The sequence below is a fragment of the Oreochromis niloticus genome, linkage group LG3, assembly GCF_001858045.2.
Source record: "Oreochromis niloticus isolate F11D_XX linkage group LG3, O_niloticus_UMD_NMBU, whole genome shotgun sequence".
NCBI classification, from domain to species: Eukaryota; Metazoa; Chordata; class Actinopteri; order Cichliformes; family Cichlidae; genus Oreochromis; species Oreochromis niloticus.
Genome location: NC_031967.2, coordinates 7,262,138 through 7,284,583, shown reverse-complemented (window position 1 = coordinate 7,284,583; position 22,446 = coordinate 7,262,138). Strand labels below are relative to the sequence as shown.

The 22,446-nt window shown below is 39.2% G+C and overlaps 1 protein-coding gene across 1 annotated transcript; it reads left to right on the top strand.

The window, feature by feature from the left end:
- Window positions 1-720: 720 nt before the first annotated feature.
- chrnb1l (cholinergic receptor, nicotinic, beta 1 (muscle) like) lies at window positions 721-20,720 on the top strand. Its single transcript, XM_003450422.4, has 11 exons — window positions 721-978; window positions 5,334-5,467; window positions 6,992-7,036; window positions 7,417-7,526; window positions 7,888-7,996; window positions 8,131-8,278; window positions 8,430-8,615; window positions 9,191-9,414; window positions 11,086-11,264; window positions 19,711-19,849; window positions 19,999-20,720. The coding sequence occupies exons 1-11, from the start codon at window positions 879-881 to the stop codon at window positions 20,137-20,139; spliced, it is 1,515 nt and encodes a 504-aa protein (XP_003450470.3). The 5' UTR covers window positions 721-878; the 3' UTR covers window positions 20,140-20,720.
- Window positions 20,721-22,446: the final 1,726 nt, after the last annotated feature.

Below are 22,446 nucleotides of genomic sequence, written 5' to 3'. Positions count from 1 at the left end.
AAATTCCACACATAGTGCCTTTAAATCACTGCATTTTTCCCCCCAGGACACATTTGCACACCTGTTTAAAGGACATAAAATAAAACTTTGATGACAAGCTATTCCTGTAAAACTAATGAGCTTAATATTTTTTTATGGTCAACTTTTTCATTAAAACTGCTTAATATTTGAAAACCAATTTAACTCAGGGATATAATGGCCAGATGATACCACACACAGCACAGTGCAGTGGGTATGACTGCAACAGCCCCGAAGGAGGGAGGCTGAAAATGAATATTTAAAGCCTTGAAGGAGGTAGAGAAGATTTGATTTACCAGGGAAGATGAATAGCTGAAGGGATCAAGCAGGCATTAAAAGTTAAGAGAGCCAGAGAAGCCACCTACAGCATGACCCACGTCAGCTTTACAGCACCACCAATCATCCTTCGCCTACCGACAACCCCCCAATCAACTTCCCAAAAATATCTCCATTGTCATAACCCACAGCACATAGCCATACCACCCCCTCCACTTCCTCTTACTCCCACACACAATCCCCGCAGTGCTAACCTCAGATTGGTGAGCACCAACAGGTGCCTGCCCCTCAGAGTTCCTAGTACAAGCGCACCCCCCCCCAGCACATCCATCCAATCAGATCATGGTTTCACCCAGAGAGTCATGGCCACAAAAGAGACGAAAGGACAGGAGACAGGGTCGTTAGCTGAAGAGCGCGTGCCGTTCGGGGTGTTAACTAGCTGTAACCCAGCTGGAGCAGCGCACTGATTTTCCTGAACTTTTAGGGGGTGACCATTCATCTTGTATCCAGGTGAAGGTGGGACGTGACTGGCTGTGGCCGCTAGAAGAGCCTTTGGTTGGCTAACAAAGAGTCCAGAAGATGTCATGATTGCCATTATTGGACAAATGAAGATGTACCTGAGCACTAGCACGAGGATGAATACCTTTCTCTTCGTGTGTGGCTGCTTTTACCTTACTCTCACTGGTAAGGACCTTTTTAGGAATGCCAGTGTGTGCCATTAGTTTTTATGGTTTGAGGATGTTTAAAAATAGATTTTAAGATGAATCATGCTATGCTGATTAAATGTCACATAACCTGGTCACATAAGTCTGACTAATGAGCATCCCTGGAACTAATAGCAGCATGATTACTAATAAGTATTTTCAGAAGAGAGACATGATGTTTCTCTTCCATCTAAATCAAAACCTACATAGTGAAATGTTCATTATACTAAAAAAACGAAGGAAGAACATAAAAAATGGAAACCTGCAGTTAACTTTTAACCTCAACTAAAAACAAACAGCCATGGTTGCTGGTGACCTGCAGTGCAGTGTTCCTATTCGTCTGTGTGTCCTATCTGCTACCTATTTCCTGGTGGGATCGAAGGGAATCTGTTTTCATGTGGAGGAATTGAGGCATGTTTTGAATCAGGCAGCTCCAGTCAGATCAGATAACACACAAGTATCTCACATCCACAACTTCACCCTGTCACTCCAGTTAAATTGCTATTGATTCCATCTGCTGTTTTTTTTCTTGATGTTCTTTTTTTAATTCCCCCATTCATTTTTGAATGGGAAAGGCTAGGCATTAAAATCATGATTAAAATTGATTTAACCAGGTTCAGCTCAAGGTCAGTTTTATTTATATAGTGCCAATTCACAGCAGCAGTTCCCTCAAGGCGCTTTCTATAGTAAGGTAAAGACCCTACAATAACCTTTACCTCCTGAACCCATAATGTGAGTGGAAAGCAAAAGAAATAAATGAATGAAAAAAAAAGCTGCACTAGTGAATTCCACCATGATTGTGGCAATTTCTTGACCTTTTGTCCTACAGCCAGTGTGGATTTACAGGTATGTTTCACCAGCGATAAAACTGCAGTCCCAGGGGAACAAAGCCTGTATTTTACGTCCTTTCACAGATGTTGTCCACTTGAAAACCAGAGTGGCCTCCTTCTTCTCCTCTGGAACAAATAATGAATCACATTAACACATCATTGTTCGTTAATCAGAATCTAATTTTGTCCCCGATGGAGCTGGTATCTCAGCCATCCCTTTGATCCCATTCCCTTACTACATATCAATTACATTAGCTCAGTCACCTTTGCTACCCATCGTACACCACCAGCACCTGCCCTGCTTCTTTTGCCTGTCCCGTCTGTCCTCTGTCTTTTCCACTTGCTGTTTAATCGCATATTCCGAAAGAAAGAGTCCCTAATGCTGAGCTTTCTGTGATACATGACTTCTATTATATTGTCTTTTTAAAATGTATTAATTTGACAGAGATTATATGACAATAATAATAATAATGTCTAAGTACAATTCAGCTGATGCAGTTAATTTACAGTAGTGCGCAAAAGTTTTGAGCTGCCCCTACTTTCTTTATATCTTTGGTTTCAAGAACCAGACCTTCTCATAACTTTTTAAAAAGTGGTCTTAACTTAAAGCTCTCAGGGAATTCTGAGTCCTATGAAAACTTTATTTTTTACATGACTATATGTTCTTCTTTCTAGTGGAAAGTTTGACATGGCTTTCTCTGTTCTTATTTTGGTTTGGTTTGTTTTTTCCCTCCGAACAATTCTTTTGGCATTTAAGAAACTGATGTTGATTAATATTTCTTCATTTTTATCATAATTGTCTCCTCATGGACACAAACTATGAACAAAACAGCTTTGGGTTGAGCAAAATCTCTTTTATCTGTGTTAATCTGACACATGCATTCATTTCTTGGTTTGAGCTCCAGCATAGGCTGATTTCCAGTTTTCAAATATTATTTCTTTTCAACAGATGTTGAATACAGTATAACAGTAAAACAGTAAATAAATTAAGTATATTACAAATTTTTATTTATGCCTCAGTTCATTAAGTATTCAGTATTTGTAAAACTTGTGTAATGTGTTTGTATAATGACATTATAGATTTCATTACTAATTTAGGTGCCTGGGCACAAGTATACAAGAAATACACATCATGGCATGCATATACAAATCACCATCCTACATCTTCAGCTTAGATTTGCATTGACAGTTTTAGACACTTTCTGCAAACTGTACCTGGAAATCCATGACGACATTGAAATGTTTGAACAAATCAATGTATTTCTTTTAGTTACTTAGTTTTAAGCCGTGCCATGTTCTGTCCTACACATTATTGAAAAGAACAACACAAGTAGAAGGATGGATTTCCTAAAAAGCACAGTTAAAAATATGATTGTCACGGTCCTGGGTCTCTGACCCAGCGTTTGTGCTGCCTACCTGTGGAGTCTATCATGTCTCGTTATGTATGTTCAGTTCTGTCCCTCGTTCTCTTGCCCTCACTCTTTGTCTCCATGTCTTGTCTTGTTCCCTCGTTCCCCAGTCATGTCTCTGTGTGTTTCTCTCGCTCGCTCTGTTCCCTGTAGTTAGTCAGTCTGAATCTCAGTGTGTGTTTCTCATGCTTCATGTTTTATTTTGACAGTGTGCTTCATGGTCATGAAGCAAAACTGACGGTTCATGGTTTGCTTCACTCGCCTGTTAGATTATTGTCCAGCTGTGTTTCCCAGGTGTTTCCACTCTGCCTTGATTCCCTGTGTATATACTGTCTGCATTTCCTTGTGTGTTTTGTCGTGCTCTCCCTCATTCCCTGGCTGTGTGTTCTGCCTGTGTGTTAGTTTGACTCCTAGCATATTCCCAGTTTAAGTTTGTATTCTGTAATTCCAGCAATAAAGTTGTGTTTTGGGTCCCATCCTGCCTTATCTCACACTGCTGTTACGTCTTTGGCCCCTTTATAATCATAAACTTTAGATCTATCACTTTTATTTGCTCATGTAAATCGACCATATCTCACAAAAACAGTATTCATATTCAGAATGATTATAAATTCTAAATAATAATAAGTAGCCTGCTGATACGTGTTTGAGTATGAACAACATAACAGAACAGCGGTCTGTCCACATGTCCACAATATAGATTAGATGATATTTTTAGCGTAGCTAATCTCAGTGGGAACTGAACCTCAAACCACTGCAGGCCTGACTCAATGATTCCTGAAGAGCAAACATGCTGTGGTTTGGTGTCAGTGACTCAAATCCACAAATCAACATGTGACTTGCTTGTGTTGTGAACTCTGTCTCACTCACATACACTAAGACTTATTCAAGCCTTTCTCTTTGTGCTTTTTTTTAGTCAATTAAACTTTATTTCTATAGCACCTTCGAACATGCCAAAAGTATGCAAGTGACTGACAAGCTAACAAAAGTAAAACTTTTAAGTGGTAATAGATCTAAGATCAATGTTTTATTTTTATTTGGAATAATATAGGCCATAGAACATTTACATGCATTTATAGACATTATACTAATTCCCAGCTCTGCCTTTTATGCTGTTTGGTAAGATTCACATTTGAAACAAGTGGATGAGAGACAGAGCTGTTGGCTCACACACACTGACATTATTTGAGACTTGTCCAGGTTTGATATGAGGATCTATCACTGTAATATTTTATGTGACAGAACAGAAAACAGAAAAATGTTATAGGTTCACTTCACTTCATGTGCTTTTAAGACAACTATGCAATGAATTTGCGTATCACAGTAAATATTAACTATTTATATCAAACACATCATTGCATATTTACCAGTTGGTTTACACTGAAAATTTAGCATCTCTCCCTCAAAATCTGTCAGTGCCATCCATTGATGCCTCATTTTTTAACCCGTCGTCCACCCCAGCATCCACTTTTAGCTCCATTAGTGTATTTTTTTACTTCTCAATTTCACATTTGCGGTCACTGATATTTGTGAGGAATGATAACTTTAGAACCTAGATGAAAAAGTCCAGTCATCTTCTGCTAATGTAAAGTAAACAGCTCAGATTTCTGCATCTTCTGTTTGCTAATACTAGAGTAAAACACAAACCTGGAAGACACAAAAACATGGATGAGGCATTTCTAATTTTCTAGCATTTAACATTTTACCATTTCACAGTACTTACCTGCACAGTTACTACAGTTACAAAGTTAGATATAAAACAACAGGCCTGATGACGGACTCTTTAGAGGTATCGGTGAGACAACTGCCATTGATACCATTACAGAATTTTTTTTGTCGCCCTTTTTTTGTAATTTTATGTGTAAAAGGTAAAATTTCACATTAAAAGATCTATTTGTTTTATAGGATCTCTAATGCCTCGCTATCTCTCCAGTTATTTTACTTTCATCACTTCTTCCCTTCACCAGGTTTTCATCCTTCACATTTCTTTGTTGCTTTTTTGTTCTTAATATCACTGCTGCTCCTTTTACAGATGGTTTGTTTTTTATCATTTTCTCTTCATTATCCTATATCTCTGCATTTATGCCGTCATGCAGGGGCCTCTGAAACAGAGAGAAGGCTTCATCAGAAGCTATTTGAAAACTACAACATGAAAGTAAGACCAGCTCGTTACTGGGAGGAGAAGGTGACGGTGCGGGTGGGGATGACCCTCTCTCAGCTTGTCAGCTTGGTAAATGAACAACATAAACAATGTGCAAATATGTGCCCACACATGCAAACAAAATATTCTACATCCTACCAGTTAAGGATTCAGGATAGGCCTAGCTTTATATGTACCAGTTTAAACTGAATTTTTAGCTATTTCAAAATCCAAAAATATTACAGCACAATAAATGAAATGTCAAACCTGTTTCTCAATCTGCAACAAGACTATCCAAACTTACTTGGCCCTACGTGATCTCTCAAATGAAGAAATCACTTAAATGGAAACTCTGAAAAGTGAAGTAAGCTAAAAGATCTCAAACAGCAGCACAACATGCCAGGATCTAATGAAACCATTGACATACAAAGTCGTTGACATCAAAGCCATTTCTAACTGGTTGGCCTAACAAAATTACTCCAAGACCATATTGACAACTCATCAAAGAGATCACCAAAGAACCCAGAACAGTATCTAAAGACCTGCAGGCCTGACTTGTCATAGTTAAGTTCAGTGTTCATGTTTCAACAATAAGAAAGTGAATGAGCAAAAATGGCATCCACGGAGAGTTCTGAGACGACAACCACTGCTGACCAAAAACAACAACAACAACAACACAGGCTCATCTCACATTGTCTTTGAAACATATTTATGACTTTTGGGAAAATATTCTGTGGACTGACGAGATAAAAACTGAACTTTCTGGAAGGCCTGAGTCTAGTTACATCTGTTGTAAAACTAACAGAATTCATGAAAAGAATCATACCAATAGTCAAACATGGTGGTGGTAAAGTGATGGTCCAGGGCTGCTTCAGGACCTGGATGACTTGCTGTAATTGGTGGAACCATGGATTCTGCTCTCTACCAGAAGATCCTGAAGGAAAATGTCTGGACATGAGTTCATCCCCTCATGTCCAATGCTAAAGCATACTTGAAGATAATGATCCAGAATACATCCAAGTCCAACTCTGAGTGGCTCAAAGAAAGCAGTCCGAACTTATTTCCAATTGAGATGCTTTGGCAAGACTTTAAACTTGCCATGCATTGTTTGAAAACCCTCTACTGTGGCCAAATTAAAACAATTCTGCAAAGAACAGTGGTTTAAAATTTTTACACAGCAACATAAAAGACTCCAGATATCACAAATGCTTGATTACAGTTCATGCTGCTGAAGAGGGCATAACCAGTTATTAGATTTAAGGGGCAATTACCTTTCTTTACATAGCACCAGGTAAAACTGTAATTTGTATTTATTTAGTTTAATGATTGGAAATTTGTAACAGTGAAAAAAATATGCTAAAGAAAGGAAGGAAGCAAATACTTCATAGCATTGCATGCTTCTACACCATGTCTAAAATGCATTCCCACCCTATCTTTTACCTAAAATGTAATTTGATATCTGAGTTTGAATAGAACCAGGATCACCACTCATCTGTCTCGATTAGTTTCAATAGAGGAGGTCTGAAAGTAATGGTACTGTCATACACAACAAGATATGGTGGCATCACTAATGTACATACGTCCACCCCTCTCTCTGTTATTATCCCACTGCAGAATGAGAAGAACGGCGAGATGACGACTAACGTGTTCATGAATCTGGTATGAGCATGAAAACATTCATCTTCATCAGTGAGCCTTGCTCTGACTCCTCTCTCCTGTGCTCCTTCGCTCTGCCCTCAAATGGACTTGTCACTTTTCATAACTACAAATTATTTCATGTTTTATCTCTCTTATTCTCTGACTCACTCTCTCAGTTCGCTCCCTTGCCCTCGCTGATTAGAATTCAGGATGGCTGCTCTGTTTGTGACAGTATGTGTGCTTGATTGTGAATGTTTATGTCAGTGGGATTAAATGACTTGCCAAAGGCTGGAGAATCAAAGATGGGAATGACAGGAACATCACCTGTTGTCTGTTCAGCTGTTTACTCTTTTTCTTTTTCGTGATTCACTTTGCCTTTCTCCTTCTGTTCATCCCTGCAGGCGTGGACAGACTACAGGCTGTCCTGGAACCCAGCTGAGTATGACCACATTAATGTTCTGAGAATTCCTCCCAACAAGGTGTGGCGACCTGACATCTACCTCATAAACAAGTGAGTGTCCTGACTGCGCTCACACTTACAACATCTTGTGTCATGGCTAACAGAGTGCCTGCCCTAAAGACGAGGTTGATCCATCACATTTGGCCAAGACTTAGCATATCTCAAGTACTGAGTAGTACTGCCAATTCATGTTTCTTCCTGGATGATTTATAATAAGTTCAATGATCACCTGACTTTCTGTCAAGATGAACGTTTTAATTTGTCTGTTTGGATTATAATCAAACCAATCACAGTATTTGTTTGGACACGCCACAAAGTGTCAGATTGATCAACACCAACATTGGTATTGGCATTGATACTGTGATAGGATAGATACTTTGTCTCAATAAATGTCACGTTTCTCTTCCTTCAGTAATGACGGCCAGTTTGATGTGGCTCTGTACGTCAATGTCTTGGTCTACAGTGACGGCACTGTTAACTGGCTTCCACCCGCCATCTACCGCAGTTCCTGCTCTATAGAGGTACAGTCTTAGCTTTCATCTTTTACAACCTCGTTTAAACTGAAACAGTACCAGCGCATAGACTGTTCCTCCTTGGAGCTGTTTTGAGAGTCATCTTCAAAATGATATGGTGACTTTCATTTAACAATCTCTAGGTGGCGTACTTCCCATTTGACTGGCAAAACTGCAGCATGATTTTCCGCTCATACACCTATGATTCCTCTGAGGTTGACCTGCAATACTTTCTGGATGATGACGGCAAAGAGATCCATGAGATTGTAATAGATGAGAACGCTTTCACTGGTTGGTGCACGTAGTGACGATATTCAGTATTTGTCCTGTTTTTGTGAACCTTTACATGTTCTATACGTACATTTCTTATTTAGAATGTGTCTGAGTTAGAATGAATCATCTTAACACTTAACTTCTTCTCCTTGCGCCTCACCTTGGACAGAGAATGGTGAATGGGCCATTTGTCACAAACCAACAAGAAAGAACGTTAAGGAGGACCTCTATGAGGACATCACATTCTATCTCATCATAGAGAGGAAGCCTCTTTTCTACATCATCAACATCATTGTGCCCTGTATCCTCACCAGCGTGTTGGCTATATTTGTCTTCTACCTGCCTCCTGGAGCAGGTCAGCACATGTGACATGTTGTGACATAATGACTACAAATCATTGCCAAGAGCGAGCATAGGAAGTGAAACACTGCCTAATCTCATGACAAGAAGCATGTGTCTAATTTGAGCTGCTTTGTAAGTCAGGGCGACCTTTAAAGAATTGTATTGATCTACTATACACTGAAGGAGAATGACTTGGAGAATGAGGGATCATTGTTACTCACTGACCTTTTGCAGACACATTTCATAATAATGCTTCACTGCCAAAAAGCATGAACGATGAATATGTTCCGTTGAACATATTCATCGGAAAGCTTCAGGGTTTTTACAAGTGTATAACGAACCTGCTGCTCGGCCTAAGATACCACTAACTAAAAAACAGCAGTTTGATATAGTACCTCAATGTATAACCAGATTAGAGATTGATTGCTAAACCCTGAAATTGATGGAAATCAGTCTGAGTCTGATAAATATCAGCAAGTTCCTTGATGTCTTGAATTCTGCCCTTGTTAGTATAACACTGTCTACGGAAAAAATGTTTTCTACCTTACTGTCATAATTAATTTGTCAACTTGTCCCTTTTCTTTGCAGGAGAGAAAATGACTCTTTCCATTTCTGTCCTCATTGCTCTGACTGTCTTCATGTTGCTGCTGGCTGACAAGGTCCCAGAGACTTCCCTCGGCATCCCAATTATTGTCAACTATGTCATGTTCACTATGATCTTGGTGACCTTCTCTGTCATCCTAAGTGTGGTAGTCCTCAACCTGCATCACCGAACACCCAGCACTCACATCATGCCAAACTGGGTCCGAAAGGTATTTAATAATCATCTAAAATGTTTATGTAAGAACTCGAAATCACAGATCACATATAAAAAAATTCTATGAGTATTGTTAAACTTTGAGGATATCTTAAACGTTACTTTATATGTAATTTAACTGTCCTGTAATGTCAGTTTCTCAGGTGCAGCAACGTGTTTTGTGTTCCTGACCCAGGGCATGTTTAGATACGGTTTTCTCTCATACATCATGGTTCAATGAGGATATATGAGGAAATATTTTTACAAAAAAAGTCAATTAAAAATTTTTTATGTACATTGGAAAGACCTATATATAAAATATAATAGTTTTTCATGATGCTGATTTTAAAAAATCATTGAATATTTTTATTTTTTTATGGAGTAATAATAGCTGTCACCTTATTTGTTTCCCATCTGACAGCACTCGTTATCAAATAGGAGACAATATTAAGTCTCCAGAGACGTTGTTACACAATACATGTCTCTGCATCCCACAAACAGGCTGCTGATTTATCCTTTGACTGAGCATGAGGACCCCCAAACATCCATGTATATCCATGTAAATTAATTTTATCCAGCTAATTCTAATTGTCCCCCCAACATACACTCCCCTTTTAGATAAGCCATTTTAAGAATGATTTCCTGCATTGAATTGGGCATGACCAACTCAAAAGCTGACTTGATGTCTGTCACACGTCACTGCCATTCTAGAGGGTCCTGGCACGACTATATTTCATCATTTTTTGATGTGATTGTCTTGCTTGGATGGATAAGAATAGCAGTTTCTTCATTTGGTTCATAATTAGAATCATCAGACTCTGAATTGACCTCAACATGGTCTTTATCTTCACACATCCTCGTCTTCTATGATCAAAGTTGAGTTCCAGGGTTGTCAACTGTTTACTTGCTGCTCATTTTGTAAAACTCTGAAAGGCGAGTGTGTCATATGTAGTTGCAGAGTGTAACATTGTTACGACTCCCTTGCAGAGAATCTTTATATGTTTTGTTCCGTTCCTGCTGATTGTCCATGAAACAAATGGTGTTTGACACTTTTGACCTCTTTTAACCTTCACTTTCAGTGCCGGGTCAAATAGACCCAAACAGTATCTATGTAATATAAACATGCAGAATACAAATATGTGAAATGAACCATTTTCATTTTGTATGTTGATTACACTTATTAAGTTTCACATTTTAAAAAAATACTTTTAACTATTTATTGTAGATCATTTCACACTAGAATGGGTCAATTTCACAGCCAACATAACAGGAGGGTTAAGAAGACTTTGCCTTTATTTTTCTCTAACTGTAAGCTCACATTTACACTGCTGGGCCATCTGTGACTACTCTAGCCCCGCCCCTGAAAGTATGTAAGCATATGATAAAAATACAAAGTTTAGTATGAATTTTTGTTGCACAGGACATAAAAATGCAGCACTTGCAGATGGAAAAAAATGAATGTGTGTTGACATTCAAAATTAACAATCTAATAGCAATTTGCTTCTGATTTTTTGCTGACTATTATTTTTCGGCATGTTGCAAAAGTATGTTAACTTAACGCAGAAAGAGTTGCTGATTGTAGTTCGTCTGAATTAATTGTTTGAAAAGTGAGGGTTAAGTTGGGTCAACAAGACACAAAAATACAAACCTCTGTGAATTCACTGAATTCCTCACTTTAATTTTTCAGGTGTTCATACACTTCCTGCCTAAATACATCGGCATGATGAGGCCAAAACCAGAAGAACCCTTGTTCGAAGAGGAATCTGCTGATGACACACCTATTCAAAGCTACAATGGGCGACAGCCGGGAGGAGAGTATTTCATTCGCAAGATCAACCCTGATCTTGTCTTACCCTGGCGAGGCAGGTATGACAAAGAAAAAAAGCAATCTATTAGAGGTGTGATCGTGTCTAAATGAAATTGTATGAGTATCCACAAATATCTACTTCCTTTTCTTCTTATTAATAACTAGCAAAAGCTTTGCCCATTGATTTGTGACCTTCCTTGACAATCACTGAGCCAATCTACTTCAAACTTCTTTGGGTTATTGCCAGGAAACAGCAGTTGGCTTGTTGTCATTTTGATTAGCTTATCTCAGATTTTGTGCAGAAGTCATGTGGATGCTGCCTGCTCTGGTGTTTGTGGAAGAAGCTTAACTCTAACCCACATATATATATATACATGTACAGGTATGGCTGTAAGGCTCTCTCTGAATCAAAATGTATTGACAATGATCCTCAGAGGTAAACTCAACCCCAACCCCATTCTGACAGCAACCAAAAAGTACTTTTGGGAAGAATATGAACAGATTTTGATGGGTGCCAGTTAGAATTAATATTTTCTATTTCCCTGAAACCAACATTTAAGTGAATCGTTTTTAATATAAGTTAAAAAAATGACATACTGCACCAGAATAGGGTTAGGGTTGAATGCCACAGGTTGAGCACCAATGATGACTTTGACCTTTAAGGATTAAAGGCTTAGAAGTTTTAGTTTTAACATTCTCAAACCTATTAAAACAAAAACCATCACAACTATAAAGGTAAAACCTTTCCCCAACCCTAAGCTAAATTCTAACTTTAACTATTAAAAAAAGTCTTAACCAGCACATAGGTCTGTGAGTGGTTGTGAAAAAACATGAGAGGGCATTTTTTTTTCAAGGCATTAAATAACTAAGAAATAGAAAAAAGTAGAGTTTGTGTTATGCACATCAGCAAAGTTGGTAAGAAGTTTTTCCACAGCAGAAAACTTTTACAAATATTCATTTTTCTTCAGGCAAAAATGTAACATGTTTGATGGGATTAAATGTATTGGTTTGTATTATCAAATAAAGATAGACTGCCAAAAAGTTCTAGCGCCTGTCAAGAATATTAAGAACCACAGAGCTGAAGTATTGACCCCGAGGCTAATTCATCCTGATTCAGCCTCTTTCCAAGCTGAGATGTGCAGATCCTGATGGGGAAAGCTATTTCTATTAACGTTAATAAAAGCCAGTGTGGGCATGAATCTCCTTTGTAGAGTGTGCCAAAGTGTGAATGTTGGATCTGGTGCCAGATCAGCTATTATAGTAAAGTACACTGTGTGCTGGAGTTGGCAGAATTATAGCCATCATTGCAGGAGCTCAGAGGATCTGTCAAGACTGCAACAGTAAACACATCTCCTTGAGCCTTTTGATATCATATCTAATAAGATTGTGTTAAAGGTGTTTTTTCAAAAAGACACCATTTTGAATTGTCGTACTAATTCACAATGTATTGGATGCTTCAAAGGCTTGCCCGAAATGCAGAATATATATTCATATGTCCACAAATTGGATTATAACATATAACATTAATTAGTGCTGTCAGCGTTAATCTCGTTAAAATGATGTTAACGCCATAACCGCATTAACGCGACAAATCTCCGTTAGCGAGATCGCAGATCGCCCTGTGCGTGGGGCTGCACAGCGTTAACGCGTTAACAAGATTAACGCTGACAGCACTAAACCTTATATGTTATGTTATATGTTACAGAATCAAAATACAAATTAGTGTTTTTATTGATGCTGCAGGGGTGATATATGGTAGTATTGTAGTATTGTAGGGTTAAACTTATAACATAAAGCACCTTGAGGCAACTGTTGTTATGATTTGACGCTATACAAATGAGTTGAGATTGGGATTCCAGTAATCTGGTCCACTTCTTCAGACTGAAACATTATAATACCTATTACCACTGATGAACTGCGGAACGTGCAATGATAATCACGGTCAGATGATGAATTAGAGCAAGTTTTGGTAATTATTTTATATGTTTTGTGAAATGCATCAACAATTCAATCCAGATGCTCGGCTTACTGTTTTAATAAAAATGACTAGAATGTGCGTGTGCATGTTAAAGCCCTGTGTCATAATGTAGTTTTAGGATTGTTTGTGTTTTGCTTCATACTGTCATTGGTAGTAGTTAAGAATGGGTGAGATAAGCTACTCACCCAGAAAGAGTGTAGTTGCTTAGAAACATGATGTCTTTATGTTACCCGCTTCATTCTGGCTAATCAGCTGGTACCTTGCCTCATGGGTCTTGCCTTATAACCAGCTTCACAGTCCCCTGAATGAGATCTTGTACTGGACATCTCTCATCCTGTTCCAAAGGCATCACATTCAGCCCCAGCTAAGCCCCACACCCACATCCACAGTCGCCAGCCACTAAGCCTCTGTTTAGGTTTGGCATTAGGGGGTAATCCCACAGAAAGGAGCTCGAGGGACAGTGAAGAATAGATGAGTGGAAGGGAAAGCTGGTGCTGAGTGATAGAGGCATAGGAGGCTTTTGTCATGTTAGATGTGGGAGAGATGGTGGCTGTGCTATCATAGAAATACAGACATGATTCATCTATATGTCTGTTGTCTCATCCAGTTCTGTGAAAAATGAAGCAACGCACTATAACTTGATTGTACCTATCAGTTGACTATCAGACTTACTGCTTATTGAATAAGAATTTTGTGGATGTTTGGTGATATGAGACGACTTTATACAATTCCAAACTCTGTGTGCTTGTTATAAAGTGCATACATGTTCTATTCCCACATCTTGAAGCAAGCATGCAGTTTGGGGGGATTTTTTTAAATATATTTTTTTATGTTTTTTCCCCTCTAATAAGAGTTAAACTCAGTATAGATATATTTACATGATGGTATAGTTACAGGCCCAATGTACAGTATATACATGTGCCTGTGTGTGTCTTTGTCACAGTGAGGACTCCATGAATCTGTGGTAATGAATACAAGCTGTGGAATGTGGGTAGCGTGTGGACCACTACTTACCTTTGAACTGAGCTGCGGGCACACAAATAACCACACACACACACACACACACACACACACACACACACGGATGCATACACCAGCACCAGCCTTCCTATGGGAGTTGGTTCATTTTTACTGTCCTATCCATCTGTTGTCATGCTGTCTTTCTGTAACACGTCCTGCTTCCTTACTGACGCCGTCCTCATTCTGGTGCTAGTTATCGACTCTCACACTGAACAACTATAGACCATATACATAGACTGCAGATATGTAGTGATGGTGCCAGTGCGACAGGTGGACTGTAGTGCCCAGCCAGCCTGTTACATCATATGCATCCATGATATCTACATGTTTTCATATAATGAAGAATGAAAACAATGTGAATCTAGTGGGTGCAAAGAAAAGTTTGAGTACAACGTAACTGTTCTCAAAAGAAACGTAGGAACTCTCTCCACCATTTTCCATCCCCAAATTCAATAAGTGGGATAAAAGGCATGGATACATCACACTCAAATAGAAATGCTTTATTTAATACAAAAGATGTGGCAAATACAGGTGACAATCTTAATTTTATAGACATAGATAGATTGCATAAATCCCTCAAATTTGCCATTTTATAATCTAGACTTTTGGTTTTTTATGAAGTTTAGTTTGTTACGAAGCAAGTGAGTCACGCAGCAGAAGAAAGAAGAAAGATCCTGCCTGGGTCTCAGTATAATTTGGTGGTTTGACCCTAACGGTGTGAACCAGAAATGTGGGAGGGGATGTGGGAGGAAGTTGTGCCAGACGGTATCTTTGCTAGTTGGCAGCTGTCGAGCTAGCGTTTCAAGAGAGAGTCTCCCTCCTCTATTTACTGTGGAGAGCAGAGCAGCTGCATTAAGGACGTCCCCGCCGTACCTGGGTCCATCAGGTCCTCCAGAGGCGTGAGCAGTTTGGTGAGTTTCACCACTTGCTCGAGGAGCTGCGCCTGGATGACGGCCGATTTCAGCGATATCACCGTCTTTCACTCGCCCAGTTTGAGGACCTGCTGTCCCGCGTCGGTCCCAGAATCGCCCGCCTAGACACCAACTACAGGCGCTCAATCCCACCTGCAGAGCGCCTGTCCATCTGCCTGAGGTTAGTAAAAGTGTTTAATACGGTAGTCCTTTATTGATACCTGTGCTAATATATGCTAAACTATCGTTTATACACTGCTAACATGGCTGTGGTATGCTATCAGTGAATGCCGTCGGTGTTTACTGATAGCAAACTGTGGTATGGAGACGACTGTTTATAATATTTCTAGTGATACTCGACAGTTCTCATCAAGTCCCGATTTAATTCAATTTATGCTGTTATCAGTGTTTACAATGATAGCATGGCTGTGGTGTCTATCAATGTATGCTCTCGGTGTTTGCTGATATCAAACTGTGGTATGAGGACCACTGTGGGTTAATCTTTGTAGTGATACTCACTCCTTTTTTCTTTAGACCTGGTTTAATTCTGGTATAGTTGAATATTTGTATATAATCCTTGCAGCTGTCAGACTCTATAACAGGGGTCACCAGCCTTTCTTTAAACTGAGAGCTAGATAAAATTGTGAACAGTTTGGTTCATCTTTAGTTATATGGTTCTATCTAGCATATTCTATCTTGATAAGCTATGTCTTATCACAGGTTAATTTTTCAAAAATATTAACAGTGATTTAAGCAAGGAAAGGGCTACATGTCAACATACAACTCTTTATTTCTATTAATGTCTTACTTCATTCCTACCTGATTGACATGTCTAGGAATTATGAGTGATTGGCTCACTGTAGTGGTAAAAGTTGTTACCAATCAAATTATGATATGGTAAAGTTAAAACAAAACACAACTGACTGTTTTATATTATATCTAATATATGTTATGTAATTATCCTTATAATTACAAAATGTTTTATGTAAGATTTATGTTTTGTAATTTAAATCTGACATCACAAAAGTATTTTGGAATTTGAATAATGTATTTTGTAACTGCAGTACACATAATACTAATTTTGAACAATTTTGTCCAGGTTCCTTGCCACCGGGGACTCCTTCAGGACCATCGCGTTCAGTTTCAGAGTCGGTGTGTCCACAGTGAGCCAGATCACCCCCCAGGTAGCGACGGCCATCTGGGACTGTCTAGTGGGCGACTTCATTCCTGTGCCTTCACCTGGAGACTGGCGGTCCATCACAGAGGGATTCCAGGAGTGCTGGAACTTCCCTCTCTGCTGTGGAGCTCTGGATGGGAAGCACGTCCAGACAAAGGCCCCCCATATATCACATAGGAGACACACACATTGATATACACTAAATATTTATTCCATTTCTTTTTTTGTGGTGCCCAAATTTATGCACCTGCTTGATTTATCACATTTAACACAAATATCACTGTGTCTCCTGTATGATATGTTTAACTGACATTTTTTATTGTAACAACCAACGATTTATACAGGAAAATAATGGCTATTAACAAGGTTGCCCAAACTTATGCATCCCACTGTATTAGTATATTCTGTCATTAGTATAATATGAAATAAATTCTACATGTGTCAAGTCGTGTGCCAACATTTGCTGTGTAGTAGAACTGAGACATTAGTCATTATAAAAATTTATTTGAAATAATATTAAAATTCACAAACAGAAAAACATTAAACATAAATATATAAAATATAAGTATTTACAGAGAGACAGGAATAAAAAGGACCCAGCTGCTCTCCAGAGCAGGAACAAGGCTGAGGAGGAAATGCTCCATTGGAGACTGGCGTGGCCTCTTCAGGGACACCAGGATGGCCAGCTCCACCACCGGTGGACCGTCCTGGGACCCATCCCTCATCTGCCTCGGAGCTGTCCTCCTCTCTGGGCCTGTAAAACAGCACAAAACACAAAGAAATGAGAAGGCTGCTACTAGATTTTCATTTCAACATTGAAAAAAACAAACAAACAACAGGATATAATCAGATTAGTTGTAGATATTTAGTAAAGGTGATCACAAGGGAATCCCACCGAGTAAAAAGCTATCAGTGCTGCTGTACATCTGATGCTACAATTGCATACCTGTGGGTGCAGCAGCAGGAGCTCAGGGACTGGGGAGCAAGGAGAAGCAACAGGGGATGCTCTGCTGCAGAATCAGTTGGTTCTATCAAGACAATATTAAATGTTAACAGGTTGAATACAATAATCATAGAGAAAGTATATACAGTGGTCCCTCATTGATTGCAGCAGGGGTTGTCAGAATAACTAGCCCCTCGCCATGCACTTTATACACTTTTTCCCCCACACACATGAACATTAGTCACAGTTCTCACAAGTTGTTTCTCAAAGTGCAAACCTTTGTAGATTGCAAAACGTAAAAGTATTATGCCGTGTTTTGTCTTCGTCTGCCTGCGCAGGAGACACAGCACGGAGGAGATTTGTCAATCAGGCTGCAGAATGCAATGCTGTACTGTGCAAAAAAAGAAAAAGAAATCAGCGAAAAAGCGAGGCAGTGACAGATGAGCGGGACCACTGTGTGCTGTTTATTAATAAACAAAATATATTCCTATATGACAACATGCATAAAAGCAGAACGGTATTTGTACATCAGTGGGAAAATAGCGGTGGCTTGCTAGCTTTTGTGCGGCTTCCCCGGGTCAGTGAAAAATGTAAAAAGAGAAATGAATGAACTTACCAGGTTGCCCGATCTCTTCACATTTCTTCCTCCAAGCTCGGTCCTTTATATTCCTGTCTCGGTACACAAAGCAGCTGGTGTCGTACAGCTCCGGGTTGTTTGCTACGGCGTTGATTAGCCTTCCCTCCATTAAAGAATGAAGGGCTTTGGCTGGATCTGCCCCTTTGACCTAGGTCACAGGCACGTCACCAGGCTCCTGATTGGTTGTCGCGGCGCGATTTGACGCTGGAGTTCAGATTTTCCAACTCGAGCGGCAGAGGCGAAACACGCGTATGCACAAAATGCAACACAAAAACTGACGCGCGTGGTTTTTTTCGCGAGTCAAACGCGCCCCACGCGCTACACTGACGCGCGTTTCAGGCGTTTTGGCGTTTTCGCAACGCAAATCTGCCTCCGAATTTTCGCTTGACGCGCAATTGCGTGTCATCGCGCTCTTTCCATTGACTTTACATGTAAACCTGACGCTCTGGCCGCCTCTATCGCGTTCGGTGTGAACACACCGTTATGCCGAATGGCTGTAACAGCGGTTTGACTCTTCCCTGGTCCATTTCCTGCATGTTATTCCGTCTGTGTGTTCGACCGTCCTATAAAAGAGCATAAAAGAGGCCTAATATAGATATAAAGATTGTGTCAGCCCATGTGTTTTGCTTCATGGAACAGCTGTGTGAGACGAAGAATGAAGAAGTCAAATGTTACTGCATCATGTAAACGTTAACCCCTCTGCTTGGAGTTTGCTGCTGTCACTCAGTGCTTAGAGGAGCTGCAGGAAGCCTGCCTGGGTCAAGGACACACAAAGACACATTCTGTATGTTATAAAGAGACAAGACATATCTCTGTGTCTAAACAGAGTCATGCTTTGTTTTAGCAGAGATTAACCACGCTGCACAGTGACTCGTGACATAAATCTCAGGTTTTGAAACATTTGTGAGGTTGTTACTGCAGTTTTTAACTTCTCGCAGAGGACGTGTCTAAGTGTTTTTGTGACAGGCTTGAGCGGCAAGATATCCTCCAGGTTTGAATGGGCTTTCTTTGGAAAACACATTGTTCTTTGTCTTATATTATAAAGTAAGACGGGTTTTGAGTTCAATCTCATATTGTAATTGCTATAATAAATATTAAACCATGCATGGGGTTAGGTTGATTAGGGATTCTAAATTGGGACACCAGTCAAAAGCACACAACTCCACCTAGGACATGCAATCAATGCTTACTTAAAATTACTCAAAATTCAGTGTTAAAGAAGCTTTTAAGTAATAATGTAATAAAACAACAATCTTTTTATAAGACGCTAAATACATAATGAATAATACTTTGAGAAGAAATACGTTTTAAGATTATTATGTAGCTACTGTTATGATTGTTGAGATCTACACAGAGCCCAGTCGGTAGTCTGTGTATGTGAAATATGTTGGGAGGATGAGGGTTAATGCTTTGTGCTATAATTACCAAATATTATCACATTAACATGCTAAACTAAGACAGTGTGAAGGGTCAAAAAAAGCTCTAGCTGCTACACATTAGCGTGTTAGCATTGTCAGTGTGAGCATGTTAGCATAAACTAGCAAACACGAAGGCAACTACGAGCATGACTGCAGACTCTTGGTATTGCTTTTTAAGTTGCGTAACATATAGCATATAAAAGCTAGTTAAAGATGTTGAAATGGTCGTGTGTTTCCTTGAGAAATAAAATGATTACTGTCTCATTTTTCAATAATAAAGTCTTCTAAAGGAGAAGTTCCTGTGGGGGTTATGAGAAAAGGTCCACAAAGTTGCAGTGACTTTACTTTTATTCTGAGCATTTTTGTTTTCACATGCTACTTTCCATCTTCTATGCTGAGGTTCTCCCTCTCTGTGTTTCAGGTGTGAGAGCACAGTGCAGCTCCAGAGAGTCCCCAACACTGACAGTTTCTGTCTGATCCTCCCTCCCAATCTGAAGTCAGCCATCGCTGCTGTGACATACATGGCCGAGCAGCTGAAGAAGCAGGACACGGATGACTCGGTGAGTGTCAGGCAGCTTGTTATTCACTCTGCCTACAGTTCCTGAGTACAGATTGTTCCAGACATGCCCTAGCGATGTTCTTGTGTCATCACCTACGTACGGTACATTGCTGACTCAGTTTTGTGTCTGCGTGTGTGCGTTCTCTGCAGCTGACAGGAGACTGGCAGTTCATCGCCCTGGTGGTGGACCGTCTCTTCTTGTGGTTGTTTGTCATCATCACCACCCTGGGAACTCTGGCTATGTTCCTGGATGCCAGTTTCAATTACACACCTGACAACCCCTTCCCATAGTGGATTCCATATGCAGAGCAGCTGGAGTTTGATTCATTGTTGCTACTTTACTTCTACTTCTTGTTGGTGCTTTCCGAGATCCCCAGATCTGACTTTCCATAATATCTATTCCATAGGTGTGTGGTCAGCCTCTGAAATGCTTTGTAATTAACTTAACAAGTAGAAGCTTGCCTATGATTTCATGCCACAGAAATCGTGTAAAACTGATTTCTCTAAATGATCCAAATAACTCTATTTAACAATGTGTGATTGGTTTTTTTTCCCTTTTTTATTAGTCTAACACTTGAAATACTTGATTGTTTGTTTGGTTTTTTGTAACACTCATGATGTTTAATGTAATTTAAAATACAGTAGTTAACTTTTAACTCTGTTGCCCTTTGACATGTAACTGTGGTCAGATTCTGGGACTGTAATGTTGAACTTTTGGCAGTAGAGGGCAGTGACATAATGTTCAAAGATAGAGTCACTGCTGAGGAAAGAAAGGTATTTTTAAAGAGGCGTGTTTTTGTGTATGCCTTTGCATGTATAATTTAAGAATATTTAATTTTTAACTACAACTAAATAGATATATATATATATATATATATATATATATATATATATATACATATATATATATATATATGTATATATGCACTGTATTTATGAATGGTGTAAACTATGCTTTTAACACAGTGCAACTTTTCTAAAACCCAAATAACCTAAAACCCAAATAAGTACATTTGACTCTGTAGTGTTTAAATCATTTATCTAGCATTAATGATCATTTATGTATTTTTTATTTACCTTAACCAAAAATGTAAGACTAGTTTATATTGGTGAAGAGAAAGAGTATCACTTTGATAATTTTAATATTTTAAAGGTTCATAAGATTAGATAAAAAAGGAAAACATATTTATAGAAAAAACTGAATGCCCACTTTATTAATATTCACTGTGGGAGGAAGGGTTAGATGCAAAGAGTTTAACTGTTTTATCATATTTCTTTATCCCTAATCCGAATCACTGGGGTCCATACACCCCAAACCCTGCAGGTATATTTTTGTAATATCTCACACGTGTTTTTTTTCTATCATTCCGATTTTTATGACTTTGTCAGTGCCGTGAAATCGTTGTTTTCTATTCTTGCTTTGCTTAGTGCTCTTTACAAATACAAATGTTTTGAGGTGCCAGGGGACCCCAGTCAAAAGCACCCAATTCCACCTCTGCAGTTTTAATAAACGGAAGTATATGTTTACTTAATATTTGCCATGGGCCCTGAACGAACACACAGTGCCCGGGGGACTAGGTGCACACTGACAGTCATTTTTAAAAAAGAAAGACTTCATTGCTGACTTCATTACCTGGATGGGAAGTGGGAGACAATGCTGGATCTACTGTACCTATGAGAGCTGCAGCAGGCCTCGGTCATTCCACACATGAAAAGGAGAGCAGATACTGCTACATGACATGTTCTACTCTGAGCAGCAATGACCTTTCCAGAAGTTAGGAAACCTCCACTTGCTGACTGACAAGTACTCAGTTGGAAGATCTAGTCAACAAAAGTTTCCTTTGCTCCTGATTCACAGACAGGAAGGTTCAAACTATTTGCTCCTTTTTTCATTGCTAGCATAGCATGAGGTAAATACTACAACTGCCCATTCCGTCTGGCTAGCTTTAGTCTAATTTAGTTGTTTCTTGTCCCTTTACAGCCACAGAAAATAAAAACTCTGTTCATAATATTTGCAGACAAATGTGTCTGATCTGATGTGTCAAATCTGTCAGAGAAGGTTTGGAGGGTTTGGTGGTCTCAGGATCTAATCTCTGTTTTTTCTGCCATGATGTGGTTCTGTTGGCTTTGTCAAGTCATGACTTCTAGCTTGCACTGGGGTGAGGGTTAGGGGTTTGGTCATTTGGGACTCAGAGTAGAGTAGAGCCACTACTACTCCACATAGAAAGGAGCCAGTTGAGGTGGTATGGCCATCTGCACAGGATGCGTCCTGGGTGAGATGTTTTGGCCATGTCCCAGGAGGAGGTGAGGCAGCTCCAGGAAAGACCCAGGACCAAGACTACATATTTGTGCTGCCTGGTGTTTATTTTGCTAATTTCTTTGATTATTTCAGTTATTTTATATTGGGGTCAAAATGAACTCGACTGCTTCATCATATAAACCACAAATATGTTTAAAATGACAGAAAACAAAGTGGTAACATTGCCTGAAAAAAGCTGCAAGTTGCATTCTGCAAAATGGGCAAAACTAATGACATTTATGGAATTATCTATAATTCTTTGGTAAGAAATAAGTTTTGCTATTGTTATTATTTTGCTT